This window comes from Myxocyprinus asiaticus, chromosome 30 (assembly GCF_019703515.2).
Source record: "Myxocyprinus asiaticus isolate MX2 ecotype Aquarium Trade chromosome 30, UBuf_Myxa_2, whole genome shotgun sequence".
Taxonomy (NCBI): domain Eukaryota; kingdom Metazoa; phylum Chordata; class Actinopteri; order Cypriniformes; family Catostomidae; genus Myxocyprinus; species Myxocyprinus asiaticus.
The window spans coordinates 2,824,651-2,844,319 of record NC_059373.1 but is presented as its reverse complement, the minus strand read 5'-3'; the positions used below and the strand labels follow the sequence as shown (position 1 = coordinate 2,844,319).

Below are 19,669 nucleotides of genomic sequence, written 5' to 3'. Positions count from 1 at the left end.
ATACAGAGATTGCTTTTTACCCTAGCTAATTAAACTTCCTACAGACCAACCCAAACCTACCCTTATTATGAAGCTTTTAGCATTTATACATAAAAAAAAAAAAATCAAAGACATTATTTACTACTCTTTATGCATAATTTGCATCTTTGAAGATGTCCTTAAACACACTTTTCGTTCTAAAGAATCTGAACTATGTCCAAATGTGATCTGTTTTAATTTCAAACAATCCCAAATGTCCAAACTTCGATAGAAACTGCAGTATGTGAGCGTGCTTTCAAAGAGAATATTCCGGAATCTCAGAGCTGGATCCTTTAAATTTCATTTACCGCCACATCAACAAACTTAACAAGCTAGACAGGGAAAAAATAGGTCAGGATTTGGCTCAGAAAGCTTTTGAATCTGGATGGCAACATCTGGAACCCGTGCAGACGGCAGTCGCCCACACTTCATATACAGCATGAGTCAAGGGTACTTACTGGAGGGCATGGTGTAGGTGTCTTCTTCATCTATGATTTCAGCGTAGTCGTCTGTTTCTGCAGGGTAGATAAGCAGGCAGTGGTCAGTTTTACACACATGCAGGCCAAATAACGCCCACTCGGCCACTACACACACACTAAACACATGTAACCTTCCACTACAGAAACTAGAGACGAAAATAAGCAACTGAATCAGCTACGTAACTCCTCTATGAAGACAAATACACACAAACTCAAGTGCACTTCTCTCTTTTAAACTCTCTGAACTCATTCTGCGCAACTCTGTGTATCTGTTTAACCAGCCAATCAGAGAACTCTGCTGTCAATCTAACTGGCCAATCAGAGAGCAGTTGTGTGGCTGTGCTCAAGAGAGACAAGGAAGGAAGTGACTCCTTCGTCTTCTGCAAAGCAGATTTAGTCCAACTCATAAATGAGTTATAAGCCATGAATCACAACATTACAAACTTTAATTTCAAGCAAAAAAGCATTTAAAAAATCAGACAACAAGACACAGACACAAGACTGTGCACTTAGCGTCTTTAATGAGCGTATGAACTACAATCCCATGAAGCATTGCGAATGACGTAATCGAATAAAAACAATGGAAAAATATGAAGCTATTCATTTAAAGCTGTTGATTATAAACACAGAATCAATATATTTAAAGCATATTGCAAAATATTCATATATATGCAAATAAAGTAGTTTGAGAATGTAGGGAGAGTGACTTGATTGCATCATTCATAGTGCATTATGGGAGTGGGCGGTCACTGCAGAGCTTTTTTGGCGCACTCTGTCGGCTGTGATTCTCTGATTGGTGGATCTCTCTACAGGATTATGGGTAGTGTAGTTCTTCACCACAAATTCCATTATTAAACATGTTTTTTTTGTTGTTGTTGATTTTCTCCTCAATTTGGCATGCCCAATTCCCAATGCGCTCTAAGTCCTCGTGGTGGTGTAGTGACTCGCCTCAATCCGGGTGTCGGAGGACGAATCTCAGTTGCCTCCACGTCTGAGACCGTCAATCCGCGCATCTTATCACGTGGCTTGTTGAGCATGTTACCGTGGAGACCTAGTGCATGTGGAGGCTTCACGCTATTCTCCAGCATCCATGCATTACTCACCACACGCCCCACCGAGAGCAAGAACCACATTATAGCGACCACGAGGAGGTTACCCCATGTGACTCTACCCTCCCTAGCAACCGGGTCAATTTGGTTGCTTAGGAGACCTGGCTGGAGTCACTCAGCATGCCCTGGATTCAAACTCACGACTCCAGGGGTGATAGTCAGCGTCAACACTCGCTGAGCTACCCAGGCCCCCGTTTTTTGTTTGTTTGTTTTTTGAATGAAGTTCAAATAACGTGGACTGATGGCTTCAACAGAAGCATATACCACTGATTAACAGCCTTGGCGCTCACGGTAGGTCTGTCTTTAAAGGTTTATAAGTTATTGTTTAAAATCGATTCGTCTATGGAGAAAATGAATGTGATTTTTACTTCCAGAAGCAGACTGTTGCACTCTATTGTGCCTTTAATGAATGCAGAAAGAAAAGAGACAGAATGCACTCCCAGCTAAGTGGAAACAATAAAAACTTAAATCTACATACAACTACAATCTACACAAGGCTAGCACAAGACTGTCTATCCAAACAGCTCTCAAACATACACACCACAACACAGGAGAAAGTTAGTTATAGATCACAGGAAAGATATAAAGTGAAGATTATAAGTCATTATTATTAGTCACACATTACCATCGCCACTTAGATCTTCTGCAGGTCCCAAGAGAGCATGCAAAGAGAGGAGAGAATGAGAGAGTTTGAAGGTTTTGAGACAGGAGGAGATGAAGTGGTTACTTCAACAGGTAAATTCAACATGAATCTGAAACGGTTAAAATGGTTTTCGTCCTCCTCACAGTTTGTGAAGTGAATGTGTTTTGTTCATGCTGTGTTTTGAGGCTGGGAGTCATTAGTGTGGGTTATATTGGGTTAGATGCGCAGCAGGAATGTGTGGGATCAGATTCAATGTGGACGTGGACACCAATCAGCCTGTGTTGTTCTAAAACTGGACTAAATTACTGCGTTTGCAAAAGGAAAACTCTTTGAATATTACTGGGGGCAGGTATTTTAACTTTTTATCTATATTTAAGCATAATCAGCAAATAAATGGTCAAGAAATGTCATATTTCATCACGAAATCTAAACAAAATGTAATTAAATAATTTATCATTTTAATAATTATTATTATAATATTATAATAATTATATTAGAATTATAATAACTATATACATTTTTAATTATAATATACATGTATATTATATAATTAATTGATAGTCATTATTTATAATTATAATAATACAATTATTAATAATTAAATATTCATTAAATTATAATTAAACTATATATTTTTTTATATATTAATATATTAATTATAATTTATATATAATTAATTTTGTCACCTAAAGAAAATAAAGTCTATTTATTTTTACTTAATATTACACAATTCTCAGTACAGTAATGCAAAATAATAATTATATCATATTTAAATAGTAAATTCATCTGCAAAGTACAACTTAATTAAATGTTGATTTTAATACAAAATCAGATTTTTCTGCATTAGAGTAACAGGAATTGGGCCAGGTTAATAATAGTCCAAAAATATGCTTAATTTCCTTATAAAATTATATGTTGATTAATTAAAATTATAATTTAAAAAAAATTATTATTTCTTTTTTGTTGTAATAATCATAGCTCCGCCCACAGTGACATCTCATTGGTTAAAAATCCAGCTCCACGTGTTCTGTTTGGCTGCGCTTTTGTCACTTTGTGCAGAATTTCGTGCAGAAAAAATATAGAGCAGGTAAGAGCTAGTGTGTTAGGATTCACACACACAAATACATGGGAAACAACATGTACCCTTAGGAGGAGACTCATGTGAACAGAGGACAAACGGAAGGAGAAAGCGACAAGCTTTAGTAGTTTTTGCGGGCGTCTGAACCACTGAGTCTTCAGCGAAGAATGACAGATGGAGAGAAAGAAAGAAAAGCAAGAAAATATGGCAAGAGAAATGGAACAAACATATTTATCTTACAGTCCAGTGGCAAAACATTTCAGCTTGATTCATGAATGGCAAACCAAATACAATCTGTGATGCTTGGACTTTACTTTCACAAATTTCACTGTAAAGATATTTTTCAGAAGTATCGAGTTACACCATGACACCTAACTTACTTTTTTACACAAGTTAGTTTCCTATTTAATTAGTTTATTTATGACAAAAACGACTGAAAACCTCTCCACTGCGCAATCCAAATCGACACAGTAAGACAAAATTATCTACACTGACAGCAGTACGATGTTTAATATACAGTAGCAGTATTAATGATTATAAATTGTATTAATTAATCATTAATTAATGAGTATTAATCATTTACTAACGACAGTATTTGATTGCTGACTGTGTTAATGGTACATACACATCCATGAAAAAAAAAACATAGTATAATTTCTATTAAAAACAACAACTCATTTGTTTAGAAATGTAATTAACTTTTTTTTTTGAGTAATGCAATAATGTAACACATTACTTTTAAAAGTAGCGTACCCCATCAGTAATGCTGAATTTAATCAAAAATATTTTCTTTTTGACTTGTCATCCCTGATGACAGTATGTTCTTGTAATTGAGCTGATTTAGGGTGTGTGTGTGTGTGTGTGTGTGTGTGTGTGTTACACAGCTGTGCTCTCTCAGGTACTGCACGTCTGACCTCTTCAAGTGACGTTAATAGATTATGCTGAAAATCTCAAAGGTAAACAGCCCACCATTAAAGTTATAAACTTCAGTAACAACTGAGCTCATCTTGAGATCTGACCTACAAAACAGCCAGAAACATTCATGAGCTGAGTTAGAGATTCCAAACATCTCAAAGAGTGATGATCCTCTTTATATGTACAAGTATATGTAAAACAATCTTGAAGTTATCAAATGCCTAGGACATCTTATAGAGATGAAACGAAACAGATTTGCAACACATTTAACTTGACGTATTTCACTGAACATATATTGTAGCATAGAGGAGGGCGGGGCTGGGCCGGAATGACGCAAGCCCGGACCCCAGTCAGCCTGATGGGGCGAGGGACTTGATGATGTCGGTCAGCGGGAAGGACTCCATGGGGCGTGCAGTCTTTAAACCAATTCCCGGGTTTCGGCACCAATGTAAAGGGGTTAAAAGGTAAAGGAGGAGGCGAGAACCGGCTTGAAGGTGTAACTCAGTGGGGGCAGTGGTGGCTCAGCGGTTAAGGCTCTGGGTTACTGATCAGAAGGTCAGGGGTTCAATCCCCAGCACTGCCAAGATGCCACTGTTGGGCCCTTGAGCAAGGCCCTTGACCCAATCTGCTCCAGGGGCACCATATCATGGCTGACCCTGCACTCTGACCCCAGCTTAGCTGGGATATGTGGGGAAAAAAAGAATTTCACTGTATATGTGCAAATGTATAACATGTGATAAATAAATACAATTATTAATTATTATTATTAACTCATAATTTAATAGTGAATTTAAAGCAAAAGCCAAATGACAAACAAACATGCATGACAGCTGCCTGTAGCTCGCTCTCTCTCTCGAACTGCCGTCTCCGGTCGCCTTTATTCCTCGCTCACCTCATCAGGTTGATTGGGGTCCGGGCATTCCGGCCTGACCCCACCCACCTCTGCGCTACATATATATATATATATATTCTGAAGCAAATAATGAAATTTGGGACTTGATTTAGTCCATCGAGATTTGAAAACTGAGTTATGATATTATTACTTAATATTGTTTTTCCCTACCCATGTGACCTAGGCAAAGTCAGCCGTTAAGAAAAGTTGTTTAAGAGGCGGAGCAAGTTATTACATTTTGATGAAAGATTATAAAGACAAACATTTATTTTTCCTTTGGAAAAATGTGCACAGATATGGCGCACAGTAAAATCCAGAATGTTCATTAGGAAAGTAAACTGGGTCCATTTCGATTTTATTTTGACTGTAATACATGGATCGACACTGTTGTATCTACTACTTCTCATCTGGTGTCTTACCTGACACAGAAATGGCACGAACTCCTGCTCGAATTCCCTCAAGGCGTTTCTCATTGTTGGCAAGTCTGTGGAGGAACAATTTCACTTACAAATAAAAAGATAATTATATATATTTTTTTACTTAACATAAGACACATCCACAACGTGAAAACATTTCCTACATGAAAAAAAACAAAACAAACAAGAGTTTTTGTTGTTCGGAAGGAATGGCGATTATTCAGCAAACGTTGAGGACTTAAGTTACAATTCTGACCCACTGAGATCAGTGTGCGAATTATATAATGACTCTCATGGAGTCAAATTGTTTAAAGGAATTTCTATAGGCAATTCTCAGGCCTGAATCTGTTCATGTACGTCTCAAGCAATAAACATTGTTTTAAAAATGCTCAGAAATGCTTGTTTAAACCCCTAATATTTTATTTTACCACTCCCTTTAGAGGAGATTAAACCTGTAGTTAATGAATGTTCTGTCTGACATTTATTGAGGAGAGGTGTTCAATAAATCGTAAGTAAAGTAAACGTACGACTTACTTTGGAATGGATGGTAGAGCTCTCTCCCCCTCTGTTGGACAGAAAAAGACATAACATCACATTTGAAATCAAATGGAAGAACATGATCCACCAGACTCAAGCTAATGCAAAACTCAAAGCATTACTTTAATATTTCACTACAAGCATACACTACAATAAAAGCAGACCAACGGGGGTATTTTAAATAATTAGCTTTCTATTTGTGTCTCAAGTGTATTGCAAAAGACAGCTGGGTCATTTCGTACAAGATTTTCTACACAATTTATTCCATTAATGGAAATTCTGTAGTTTACTGCCTTTTCCCAGTCATACTAAAAGCATCCCATAATGTGCCAATGTGAGGAAGGCACACCTTTCTGAGGTCTGATGATGAAGGACTGGGTGACGGCATTGAGCAGTCGACAATAGCCATCGATGAGGTCAGCCATGTTCTCAGCGGTGGAGAACAACGGTGTGCTGATCGTGAGAGGCTGTGGGCAAAAAAGAAAAACAAAGAGCGATTAACAATGAGACATTATAAACTACACCAGTAGGGATGCTCCGATCGATAGGCCACTGGTGACAGAGATTATGACAGAGATCATGATAAAAGGTGAAATGATTGGGATCGGTATCGGCCAATCAGGTGACAAGAAGATCGGTGATCGGCTGTAAAAATCCTGATCAGAGCATCCCTAAATACAAGATACATCCTGACGTGAAGCTACAACTGTAATTGCAACCGGCTGCACTGACCAACTACAGACACACATGGCTACAGACATGACTCCGAATGCTTTCAGACACACCTACACACTGCTAAAGACACACCCCATAACACTGTGTGGGGCATACCCACACACAGCTGAAGACATGCCTCCAAATGTTTTCAGACACACCCACAAACTGCTGCACACACCTGCTCAAAGTACTCCGACAGACCCACACATTACTGAAGACATACCTCCAAATTCTCTGATAACACCCACACACAATGTGGAAGATATGCTCCCAATGTTTTTAGACACACCCATAAACTGTTGAGACCAAACGCCAAAGTACTCTGACACTCCAACACACAGCTGACAACACCCCCACACCAAAGTACTCTGACACACCCACACACTACTGAAGACATGCCGCATAACACTGTGAGGGGCACACCCATACATTGTCGAAGACATGCACGCAGTGTTTTCAGACACACACATAAAGTGCTGTAGACACCTGCCCAAAGTACTCTGGCACACCCACACATTACTGAAGACAGGCCTCGAAGTTCTCTGACACACCCACACAAACTGTGGAAGAAATGCTTCCAATGTTTTTTGACACACCCACAAACTGTTAAGATACACCCCAAACTCTGACACACCCATACACAGCTGATGACACACCCACAAAGTAATCTGACACAACTACACACTGCTCAAGACAAACCTCCAAATGCTTTCAGACACACCCACACACTGCTGAAGACATGCCTCCAAATGCTCACAGACACACCCCCACACACAGCTAAAGACACGCCTCCAAATGCTTAAGACACACCCACACACTGCTGAAGACACATCTCCAAATGCTCACAGACACACCCCCACACACAGCTAAAGACACGCCTCCAAATGCTTTCAGACACACCCACACACTGCTGAAGACATGCCTCCAAATGCTCACAGACGCACCCCCACACACAGCTAAAGACACGCCTCCAAATGCTTAAGACACACCCACACACTGCTGAAGACACTTCTCCAAATGCTCACAGACACACCCCCACACACAGCTAAAGACACGCCTCCAAATGCTTTAAGACACACCCACACACTGCTGAAGACACACCTTCAAATGCTTTCAAAAACACCCACACACTGCTAAAGACACGCCTCCAAATGCTTTAAGACACACCCACACACTGCTGAAGACATGCCTCCAAATGCTCACAGACGCACCCCCACACCCAGCTAAAGACACGCCTCCAAATGCTTTAAGACACACCCACACACTGGTGGAAGTCTCATCACAACACCTTTAAAAGTAACTAATCATATAAACATCAAGACCCACATTAAGATCACAAGATGAGGAGTAAAGATCTATGGTAGAAGTAGTCAAGTCATTTGTATTTGTATAGCGCTTTTCACAACACACATTGTTTCAAAGCAGCTTTACAGAAAATCATGCATTAACAGAAAATTAAACTGTAATATCTAGTATAGTTCTAAAGAAAGAGAGAGGAGAGGACAAAAAGACAGAAAGAAAGACAGACAGGGAAACCAATTACCATAATAACAGTAGCGGACTGAAATGATAGCACGCTAAAGGAGTGATCACATATACCTTCTCATGGCGAAATTCTAGATGGCGTGGGTGGACGTTGAGCGCGTCAAACCCAAAAAATTAAATGGTCAAGCAGCCTTTTTTAATGCTGCACTTTAAACTCAGTGAGACTTAAGTTAAAAAGAAACTCACCGTTAAAATTATATCCTTGTACATAGTGAATATTCAGTGTAGCTGTTTATGAAGCACCGCCCACACAGAGGTCACCGCCAAACGAAGCAACTACTTATTGGTTAACGTGGCGATTTCGCCTGTCAAAGTCTACCAAACTTGAACTTGAGGTGAAATCAGCACGAGCAAATTCTTTGCCACCGTATATCAATCGTGCAAAATTCACGATCGCGCGGGCTCCTATTGAAATGACTGTATTTCGCCATGAGAGGGAATGTGTGACCGTGCCGTAAGAACAGGACTGAGGTGTATTATCACCCTGCTGAGTCAACTCACAAATTAAACACTTCCAAAAGTATCTTCAAATGGATTTGACTTGCTATTGAGCCAAAACCCCATCACACGTCAACAGAAAAAAAAAAAAAAACACAGAATTCAAAGAATTTCTGCATCAGCTTCTCATTGGGTCTACAGCAAAGTCCCTTTAAGGCAAGTCAGTTCACTCAGTGACCATGTTCGTAACGGGCTCAGGCAGATATTTTCCATAAATACAAGCACTGTTCCTATCAACTTGAATCAGGAAAGACAGTGTTGTTTACCTCAGCAGCTCCTGCCACGTCCAGCTGTAACACACCCTTCCTGTCTTTCTCCTCCACACATGAGTATTGGATACTCTGCACCTGTGTGAAGTTAGCCAGGTGTGTCGGCTGAAAGAGAGGATGGATACACAGGTAATGATTCACATTTCTCTTTTTGAAATCAACTGTGAGTCAAGTCTCCAGTGCACATCACGTGCGAGCACTATTTGGTTCCATTGCGGTTAGGATGCTGCCTTAGAAGTCAGCTGCCTGTGTAGGCAGTGGACAGCATGGCAGCTCAATAGGTAGTCAACAGAGCGAGAGTGCTTAAATGTTAATATATCTCACCGTTGAGCCCTTGTCTGTCAGGTAGCTGATTCCCTCCTCTGGTCCAATAGCAAGATCTACTGATATCACCCAACTCGACTAAGAGACAAAGATGCACAGAGAGCAGGGGTCAATGACAGAATTTCATAACCAACTTTAGGATTTATTTAAAGGAATAGTTCACCCTAAAATGAAAATTCTGTCATCATTTATTCACCCTCATATTGTTCCAAACCCGTATGACTTTCTTTCTTCTGTGGGAAAAATAAAAGGATTAGGACTAGGCAGTATGCTAGGCAGTAAAGTCATATGGTTGGATCAGCATGACGGTGAGAGTAAATGATGCCAGAATGTTCATTTTTAGTTAAATGTTATACATCAGTAAATGTAATTCCTCCAGTGGCCAATAGAGGGGACCAGTAGGCTGGTCATTGCAGTCGGGCCCTTTGCAGAAAGGAACTGACGTACCCCAAGAGCACATCGAAAGTACTCTTTGTCGAATCTGTATACGGGTGCCAGGATTTCAAAAAACTTCAGTATGCTTTGCTCGTCGTTCAGGTTGGCAAACTGTTTAAATGTTTGTTGGATCTGTTTCCTTAGAGTTTTGGCCTGAAACACAAAGAAAGAGAGAGAGCAAGCAGTGTTACTGTACATCTCACAAACTGAATCAGTGAAACACTCATCCAATACAAAATTTTTAAACTTTAAAATTATTTCAAATAACTTGCAAGAGTTTTTTGGGTGGTTGCTATGGTGTTGTGAGTGGTTGCTAGGGTGTTCTGCGTGGTAGCTAGGGTGTTTAGGTGGTTGCTTAAGTGTTCTGGGTGGTTGCTAGGGTGTACTAGGAGGTTGCTAGTGTGTCCTGGGTGGTTGCTAGGGTGATTAGGTGGTTGCTAAAGTGTTTTGGGTGGTTGCTTAAGTGTTCTAGGTTGTTGCTAGGGTGTTTTGGGAAGTTGCTATTGTGTTGTGAGTTGTTGCTAGGGTGTTAAGGTGGTTGGCTGTGTGTTCTGGGTGGTTGCTAGGGTTTTTTGGGTGGTTGCTATGGTGTTGTGAGTGGTTGCTAGGGTGTTCTGCGTGGTAGCTAGGGTGTTTAGGTGGTTGCTTAAGTGTTCTGGGTGGTTGCTAGGGTGTACTAGGAGGTTGCTAGTGTGTCCTGGGTGGTTGCTAGGGTGATTAGGTGATTGCTAAAGTGTTTTGGGTGGTTGCTTAAGTGTTCTAGGTTGTTGCTAGGGTGTTTTGGGAAGTTGCTATTGTGTTGTGAGTGGTTGCTAGGGTGTTAAGGTGGTTGGCTGTGTGTTCTGGGTGGTTGCTAGGGTGTTCTGGGTGGTTGCTAGGGTGTTTTGTGAGGTTGCTATTGTGTTGTGAGTGGTTGCTAGGGTGTTTAGGTGGTTGCCTGTGTGTTCTGGGTGGTTTCTAGGGTGATTAGATGGTTGCCAATGTGTTCTGGGTGGTTGCTAGTGTGTCCTGGGTGGTTGCTAGGGTGATTAGGTGGTTGCTTAAGTGTTTTGGGTGGTTGCTTAAGTGTTCTAGGTGGTTGCTAGGGTATTTTGGGAGGTTGCTATTGTGTTGTGAGTGGCTGCTAGGGTGTTAAGGTGGTTGGCTGTGTGTTCTGGGTGGTTGCTAGGGTGTTCTGGGTGGTTGCTAGGGTGTTTTGTGAGGTTGCTATTGTGTTGTGAGTGGTTGCTAGGGTGTTTAGGTGGTTGCCTGTGTGTTCTGGGTGGTTTCTAGGGTGATTAGATGGTTGCCAATGTGTTCTGGGTGGTTGCTAGTGTGTCCTGGGTGGTTGCTAGGGTGATTAGATGGTTGCTTAAGTGTTTTGGGTGGTTGCTTAAGTGTTCTAGGTGGTTGCTAGGGTATTTTGGGAGGTTGCTATTGTGTTGTGAGTGGCTGCTAGGGTGTTAAGGTGGTTGCCTGTGTGTTTTGGGTGGTTGCTAGGGTGTTTAGGTGGTTGCCTGTGTGTTCCAGGTGGTTGCTAGTGTGTTCTGGGTGGTCGCTAGGGTGTTTTGTGAGATTGCTATTGTGTTGTGAGTGGTTGCTAGGGTGTTTAGGTGGTTGCCTGTGTGTTCTGGGTGGTTTCTAGGGTGTTTAGATGGTTGCCAATGTGTTCTGGGTGGTTGCTAGTGTGTTCTGGGTCATAGCTATGGTGTTTAGGTGGTTGGTGGTGTGTTCAAGGTGGTTGCTAGGGTGTTCTAGGTGGTTGCTAGGGTGTTCTGGGTGTTTCCTATTGTGTTCTTGGTGGTTGCTATGGTGTACTGGGTGGTTACTAGGGTGTACTGGGTGGTTGCTAGGGTGTTTAAGTGGTTGCTGGTGTGTTCTGGCTGGTTGCTAGGGTATTCTAGGTGGTTGCTAAGGTGTTCGGGGTGGTTACTAGTGTGTTCTGGGAGGTTGCTATGGTGTTCTGGGTGGTTACTAGGGTGTACTGGGTGGTTGCTAGGGTGTTTAAGTGGTTGCTAGGATGTTCAGCATGGTTGCTTACTGGTCCTAAACATAAGGGGCCATTATTTGCACCCTTAAATGCTGTTTTTCAATTATTAAATATCATCAGTGACGGACTGTTGTGTTGCGTCTAGTGCAGGATCGCCATGTTTTTTAACCTGCATCAAGTTAAAAAGAACTTGTGTTCTGTTCTATCTGGTGCGCTTTGTTTAGCTTTTATAGCGCAAGAACACATTAGTTCTAAACAGCCCCTCAAAATAAGCAATAGTGATGCTTTTCCTTTTTCGTTTTATGCAAGACCACTTTCATATGACAGGACAGAAATACTCATAATCAAACCAGTATTAAGTGCCAACAGTTTCATAACTTTCATCTTATTGAGCTGTCAGTCACATAAGACACACAATGATCTCTCACTCTTCTCAACAACACTCAAACTGAATCTCTCAAGTCGACACATGCAGAAATGACTTTACATATGCAGATCCAGCAGCACATTAGATCTTTCCAGTAGCACATTTCAGGGATATCTGTCTGTAATCTGGCTTTATGGGTGAGTTTACAGTATTCCAGGCACAAATACACACAGATCATATCAGATACGCTGGAACATGTGACTGGTCACTTCAGATGGCCGGTCAACCCTTCCTGACTGGATGTCCCACCCAGTATCTGGCCTTACATCTGTGGAGGAATAATGGGAATGGTCTGACGGACCAAACACAGGGTGGAATGCGGGTTGTCTTTACATAAAGCCTGAAAACTGAGCCCCTCAAAATCGTCAAATGATCATTCAATGCTCTTTATTACATGATCCTTGAAGTATCACAAAGTACCCCCCCAAAAAACAAATCATAGTAATGAGTGAGTAAATGATTTCATAAATTTCATTTTTGGGTGCACTGTTCCTTTAAGAGTCCTCTCTGCTCTGAAAGGAAACAACGCAGACTATTAAAAACGTCACATTCGCGCAGTCGTTCTACTCAGTCACGTCTGAATTTGACTGATGTCAGCGTCCAGTGCTGCGGTCAGTGTGACAGATGGCCGTGCTGATAATTGAACCCCATTTTAACTCAATCATATGAGCTGTGCTCTATAAATAGAAGCGGGAATGCTCTTCATCGGGATAAATTCTTTAAAACAACCTTTTTAGGAATCGCACAGATTAACAGATATAATCTGCCTAAATGAACATCTGATGATCTCGGGGGTAAATAGAGAAAATGTGTGTGTGTGTGTGTGTAAGTACTTGGCTATAGTTTAGAGACATATTTCTCCCCAAAAGTGAGTTAATATGAAATAAATAAATAAATAAATAATTTAAAGCACTACAACTACACATTATATGATGTTTAACCTTGTGAATTTCATTGTTTTTTGAAAATGTACAGTCATTTCAAATCAGATGATTGCAACACGCTCCAAAAAAGTTGAGACAGTCGAGTGTTTACCACTGTGAAACACCACCATTTCTTCTAATAATACTTATTAAGCATTTGGGCACTAAAGACACAAGTTTGTTAAGTTTAGAAAGTGGAATTTTCTCCCATTCATCCATTATGTAGGTCTTCAGCTGCATAATTGTACGGGGTCTTCGTTGCCATATGGTGTGCTTCATAATGCACCACACATCCTCAATTGGAGATGGTCAGGACTGCAGGCAGGCCAATCCAACACCCGCACTCTATGCTTACACAGCCATGCACCTGTAATCTGGGCAGTATCTGGTTTGAAGTTGTCCTGCTGGAAAATGTAGGGATGTCCCTGGAAAAGACGGTGCTGGATGGCAGTATATGTTGCTCCGAAATTTGTACATATCTGTCTGCATTCATGGTGTTCTCACAGATGTGCGGGTTACCCATGCCATGGGCACTGACACACCCCTGGCCCATACAGACACTGGATTTTGGACCTGACACTGATAACAGCTTGGATGGTCCATTTCCTCTTTGGCCCGGATAAAACGACGGCTTTGTTTTTCAAAACATTTTGGAAATGTGGACTCTTCAGACCAAAAAACATGGTTCCACTGTTCTACTTTTCATCTCAGATGAGACTGAGCCCAGAGAAGTCGGCAGCGCTTCTGGACAGTGTTGATGTATGGCTTCTCCTTTACATAGTAAATCTGACAAAATCTCCCTTTGAGGACATTTGGGAACATCCTCTGTTGGAAAATAGCTGGGTACCACCCCTGGAGTTCACTAGCTCACTAGTTCGAATCCCAGGGTGTGCTGAGTGACTCCAGCCAGGTCTCCGAATCAACCAAATTGGCCCAGTTGCTAGGGAGAGTAGAGTCACATGGGGTAACCTCCTCATGGTCACTATAATGTGGTGAGTTGAGCATGGTTGCCACAGTGGATGGCGTGAAGCCTCCACACGCACTATGTCTCCATGGCAACGCACTCAACAAGCCACATGATAAGATGTGTGGACTGACGATCTCAGACGCGGAGGCAACTGAGATTTGTCCTCCACCACCCGGACCACTACGGCACCACGAGGACTTAGAGTGCATTGGGAATTAGGCATTCCACATTGGGAGAAAAAGGGGAAAAATCCCCCCCCAAATAATTATTAATAGTTGGCACTCTGAAAAAAATTAAAAATACAAAAATAAAAAGGATTGAATTTGGTTGTTGTGTTTCTGTAATGAGATAAATTGTTTATTAAACAAATTTGGTGAGTAATTCGTATTTTTTTAGAGCTTCTACTAAATGCTGACACGTAAAGTTCAAACCAATTTGTATTATTTTTCAAAATATACCACTTCTCAGATTTTTGGCTTTTTGGTGTGTTTTGTGGTAATGCATATTGTTCTGGATATGCTCCGAAAAATGTTTCCCAAAATGTGGAAAAAGATGTTAACTTTTTACAATGATTTCAGATATCCCTTTTCATGTTCCAAAAGAAAAGAAAAAAAATCGCTAACTTTAAAAAAACAAAACAAGTGTGATCTGAATGAAATCACTATTTCATGATAGTCATTGGTTAGGCTGGGGTAGATATCTGGGGCTGTTAAATTACACCTCTTCCCCGCCCACTTGCCCACACACACGTTTAAGGATGACCCTTAAGGTCAAAGGACAACCCCAGTTTTTAACAGAGCATCTGTCTGTGGGGTGTGAGTGTGTCTCAATAAGAGCGGGGTCGCCAAACAATTCTTATGCCGGCTGCACACACACACACACACACGCACGCACGCGCACACACATACACACACACACACACACATACACACAGACAAGCATCACTATTACTATTGTTCATCCTTCAGGTTAGTGATTAGAACAAACCCCAAATTGTCCTGCACTGTTTGTGGACATGAATGATCTTGAATGATCCAGACTTCTCACCTTAACCGATTCCAATAAACTTTTGGGGAAGAACCGTCTGAGTCCAACATCTTTCCTGTGAAAACAGATTTTATTGCAAATTTAAAGACATTGAGATGATTTCGTCATGTGTAGATGTGGAGTTAATGAAGGCATCTTTGACACCACAAACGTATCTTTAGGAGGAAGATGTATTAAAACATAACTTTGCCAGAATGTTAGAACAGGACTTTAGATTTCAAGCCCAATATAATTCAATAATGACTGTTTCATCATTTAATATAAATGCGCATTTGTTCAGCTTTGCTCAGCACTCAAAATCAGCCAACGCTGCATGGCACCTCGCCAAAACAATTCACCCATGTTTATAGAGTATAGCAATACACCCTAATAAACCTTTACTTCATGGTGGTTAACGACACATTCAACGGCCCCAAAAAAAGCATTTAGACACTTGCTAAACACTTAAAATGTTTGAATTTCATTGCATTAAATAACAAAATCAAAACAAATGTCACTTGCAGCATTTCTCAGAAATATCCTCACTTTTCTGAACCATTTTTGCTAAGACTTTCAGTCAGATGGTGTCAAGATGATTTTATGTGAATGTCACTGTGACCAAAACTTGAAAATGTTGCCTTCACAGACTGTGTAATGCGGCAGGATGTTAACCAGGCGGTGTCTCCTTCCCTACAGCTGCTTTCTAAGGAGCTGTCACTCAGATGAAGGTTGCTTTGTGATTGGTGCTCCCCTAAGGAGCCAGTACACTGCTGTGTGTCTACGGGCAACTGGACGGAATGACCCGGAACTAATATACACACGTGTGTAAAGTGGAGCACAAGAGAAGTGGGGGTGGTGGCTTGTGTGTGTGTGTGTGTGTGTGTGTGTGTGTGTGTGTGTCTCAACAGAAAGTCTTGTCAGTGGATAACACACATTTTTTATGTTTTCAAGTATCTTTGTGAATTTTGAGTAAATAATACAAAAAAGATACTTACTCTAAAAGTTCATAGTTGGATTTTTTATCCAGAGCGTTTCCTCTCATCTCTCTGTAGAATCTCCTGAAAAGGAAAAAAACACAAATCAACACAAACATCTTCCTTCATTACAGCCTCTCTGAGTTCTGCTGGTACAGATATTTCAACAGGAGTTTGAACAGACCTGATCTCAAGACAGCCCAGCTTTAGTGCTATTTCCTGCTCCACCTTATCTGCGATCTCTAACATGTAGTCATTCTTCACCTGTAGAGAAACAATACAACAATAGTACGATTTTTGAGATCTTCCAATCCAGAAAAATTTGGTCAGGGGTAAATCATAGTCAGTACAAAAGATTTGACTCCAGCAGTTGAGGATTTCTGTTTTAAAGGAAGCTTGGAAGGAGGTTTGGAAAGAATGTTAAGGGAGAAAGAAAGTTTGGAAGAAAGGCAGAAGGTCTGGAAGGAAGACAGGAAAGAAGGATGGAAGAAAAGAAGGAAGGATGGAGGGAAGTAAAGAAGGAAGGATGGCTGAGAGGAGGTTTGGAAGGTAGAAAAAAAGAAGGAAAGGAAGAAGGAAAGAAAGAAGGAAGGAAGGAATGAAGGGGGTTTGGGCAGGAAAAAGGGAAATATAGTTTAGAAGGCAGAAAGGAGGTTTGAAAGGAAGACAGGAAAGAAGGATGTTTGGAAAGAATGAAGGAAGGAAGGTAGGAAGGCTGAGAGGAGATTTGGAAGCAAGAAAGGAAGGAAAGAAGAAAGACAGAAGGAAGGAAGGAAGGAAGGAGGTTTGAGCAGGAAAAAGGGAAAGATAGTTTATAAGGAAGAAAGGAGGTCTGAAAGGAAGGAAAGAAGAAAGGAAAGAAGAATAGAAGGAAGGAAGGATGGATGGATGGATGGACGGAAGGAAGTATGGATGAAAGGAAGGAAGGGAGAGAGGAAAGAAGAATAGAAGGAAGGATGGATGGATGGATGGAAGGAAGGGAGGAAGAAAGGAAAGAAGGAAGGATGGAAGGAAGGAAAGAAGGAAGGAAGGAAGGAAAGAAGGAAGGAAGGCTGAGAGGAGGTTTGGAAGCAAGAAAGGAAGGAAAGAAGAAAGACAGAAGGAAGGAGGTTTGAGCAGGAAAAAGGGAAAGATAGTTTAGAAGGAAGAAAGGAGGTTTGAAAAGAAGGAAAGAAGAAAGGAAAGAAGAATAGAAGGAAGGAAGGAAGGATGGATGGAAGGAAGGAAGGGAGGAAAGAAGAATAGAAGGAAGGATGGATGGATGGAAGGAAGGAAGGATGGAAGGAAGGAAGGAAGGAAGGAAGGAAGGAAGGAAAGAAGGAAGGAAGGATGGAAGGAAGGAAGGAAGGAAGGAAAGAAGGATGGAAGGAAGGAAGGAAGGAAGGATGGAAAGAAGGAAAGAAGGAAGGAAGGCTGAGAGGAGGTTTGGAAGCAAGAAAGGAAGGAAAGAAGAAAGACAGAAGGAAGGAAGGATGGAAGGATGGAAGGAAGGAAGGAAGGGAGGAAGGGAGAGAGGAGGTTTGGGCAGGAAAAAGGAAAGAAGATAGTTTAGAAGGAAGAAATTAGGTTTGAAAAGAAGGAAAGAAGAAAGGAAAGAAGAATAGAGGGAAGGAAGGATGGATGGATGGAAGGAAGGGAGAAAGGAAAGAAGAATAGAAGGAGGAAGGAAGGATGGATGAATGGATGGAAGGAAGGAAGGGAGAGAGGAGGTTTGGGCAGGAAAAAAGGAAAGAAGATAGTTTAGAAGGAAGAAAGGAGGTTTGAAAGGAAGGAATGAAAGAAGGAAGAAAGGATGGAGGATGGAAGGTAGAAAGGAAAGATAGAAGGAAGGAGGTTTAAAAGGAAATAGAAAGAATGTGCCAAAGAAAGACTTTATTATAACTTGTATTAACAATCAATAAAAATGATATAATTCTTAACAGATTAATAGTTCATTCATTTACATTCAAATATGAATATATACATTTAAATGTATGAGTTTAATGAAAATGCTAACTATATGAATGTACATTAACATATGATCTGTAAAGTATAATCTAATGTCACCTTACTCGAAAGAGAAGGTTGTTGTCTGTGATTAATAACCGTTCAGAGAGCTCACTTGATTTGCAGAGAGCAGATGTCTGCAGTTTTATATAGAGACGCAGCACTTCTCACAAACACAAACACTAAATCACTCTCCAAAACAATACATCACAGACTTCATCAGACGCCGTTTATACAATCTGCCTGATCACACCACAGATACTGACGGCGGGCTGTAATGCCCTTCTGTTGTCTACACGATGAACGCTCTCCATAAAACTAATCCAGTAAACACTGCTCAATAAAACTAAGTCAGCTGGGACACTGCTGGGGAATTGTGGCTCAGGCTATATTCAGAGTGTAGAACACTAGTATACTATTTACTGAATACTGCACAGTATTCACCATGCTGGCATTATTCCCACTAAAGGGTTAGTTTAACGATAAATGTAGTATGCTACCTTGTTATGTTGCATGTTTAGTTCTGCGACCGTCCAGTTATCATCTTAGAAATAAAACAGCTATTTTACCTTTTTAATTCAATTATGTGGAAAAAATGCAGCACCTGCACCCACCTGCTGATAAAAATAGTTCAGTGTTGGTTTGTCTTCAGTAAACTGATGCAGGAAGCCCTTGGGCAGGTAACGGATCCTCAACTCATACCTGAAGGGAAAAAAGACAATACCATAACATATATAAAACAGTTATGGCAGGATAACTCAGTCTATACCATAATCAACACTACAAACACACACCTGTGCTCTACATTTGACTAGTTTTCCTTTCAATTGATCTTTCTGAGCAAAAGAGGTATAAAGAGAGAATAATATGTGTATTAGTGTATTTCATATTTCCTAAATAAGTAGTAGTAATAAACGTAAGGGATTAATTTAAGTGATAAAGTCATAGAATAAAATAATAAAAATAAAACAATAATAAATGTGTTTGCATTAAATTTGTTGGTTGTTACTTTTTTAGTTTACTTCACACTTTATTTTACATTTTTTACTCTGCTCTTTATTTTAATTTATTCATTTTTTTTTATTTAATAACTTCATTTTTTAATTAATGGTTAATTTTTTTAATATCAATTGTTTCCTTCATTTCCACTATTGTTATTACACTTTATATGATTTATTTTGTACTAATTTTACAGTACATACAGTGATACAGTAATGCAATTAATTACTTAGTAATCAAATAAAAACAACATTAAGTAAAATAAACCAGTATTTGCATTAAATTAGTTGTTTGTTACTTTTATTTGTTGTTTACTCTGTGCTTTATTTATTTAAATTTTTTACTCTGCACTTATTACTAATTTAATTAAATTTTTATACGATGGTTATTTTATTTGATAATATTCTTATTTTATTTTAATTATAATATCAATCGTTTACTGCTTTATATTATTTTATTTGTACTATTTATTTTGTATTTTTTGTACACAGTTAAGCTGCAAACACACAAAAACATTTATTTT

General features: G+C 40.1%; 1 protein-coding gene across 20 annotated transcripts in view; it reads right to left on the bottom strand.

Annotated features, from left to right (window-relative positions):
- The window catches only part of LOC127420662 (focal adhesion kinase 1-like), a 103,980-nt gene that overhangs the window by 27,292 nt on the left and 57,019 nt on the right, over window positions 1-19,669 (bottom strand). For 10 of the 20 annotated variants that reach the window (XM_051663091.1, XM_051663093.1, XM_051663092.1 and 7 more), the window contains 13 exons: window positions 18,762-18,849; window positions 16,346-16,425; window positions 16,183-16,245; window positions 15,209-15,263; window positions 9,888-10,028; window positions 9,441-9,518; window positions 9,114-9,221; window positions 6,437-6,554; window positions 6,085-6,115; window positions 5,554-5,618; window positions 3,393-3,482; window positions 2,232-2,249; window positions 477-533 (listed from right to left, as the gene is read on the bottom strand). In XM_051663091.1, coding sequence (XP_051519051.1) covers window positions 477-533; window positions 2,232-2,249; window positions 3,393-3,482; window positions 5,554-5,618; window positions 6,085-6,115; window positions 6,437-6,554; window positions 9,114-9,221; window positions 9,441-9,518; window positions 9,888-10,028; window positions 15,209-15,263; window positions 16,183-16,245; window positions 16,346-16,425; window positions 18,762-18,849 — 992 coding nt within the window. The remainder of the gene's footprint in view (window positions 1-476; window positions 534-2,231; window positions 2,250-3,392; window positions 3,483-5,553; window positions 5,619-6,084; window positions 6,116-6,436; window positions 6,555-9,113; window positions 9,222-9,440; window positions 9,519-9,887; window positions 10,029-15,208; window positions 15,264-16,182; window positions 16,246-16,345; window positions 16,426-18,761; window positions 18,850-19,669) is intronic. The other 10 variants (XM_051663098.1, XM_051663099.1, XM_051663103.1 and 7 more) reach the window with 2 other exon arrangements.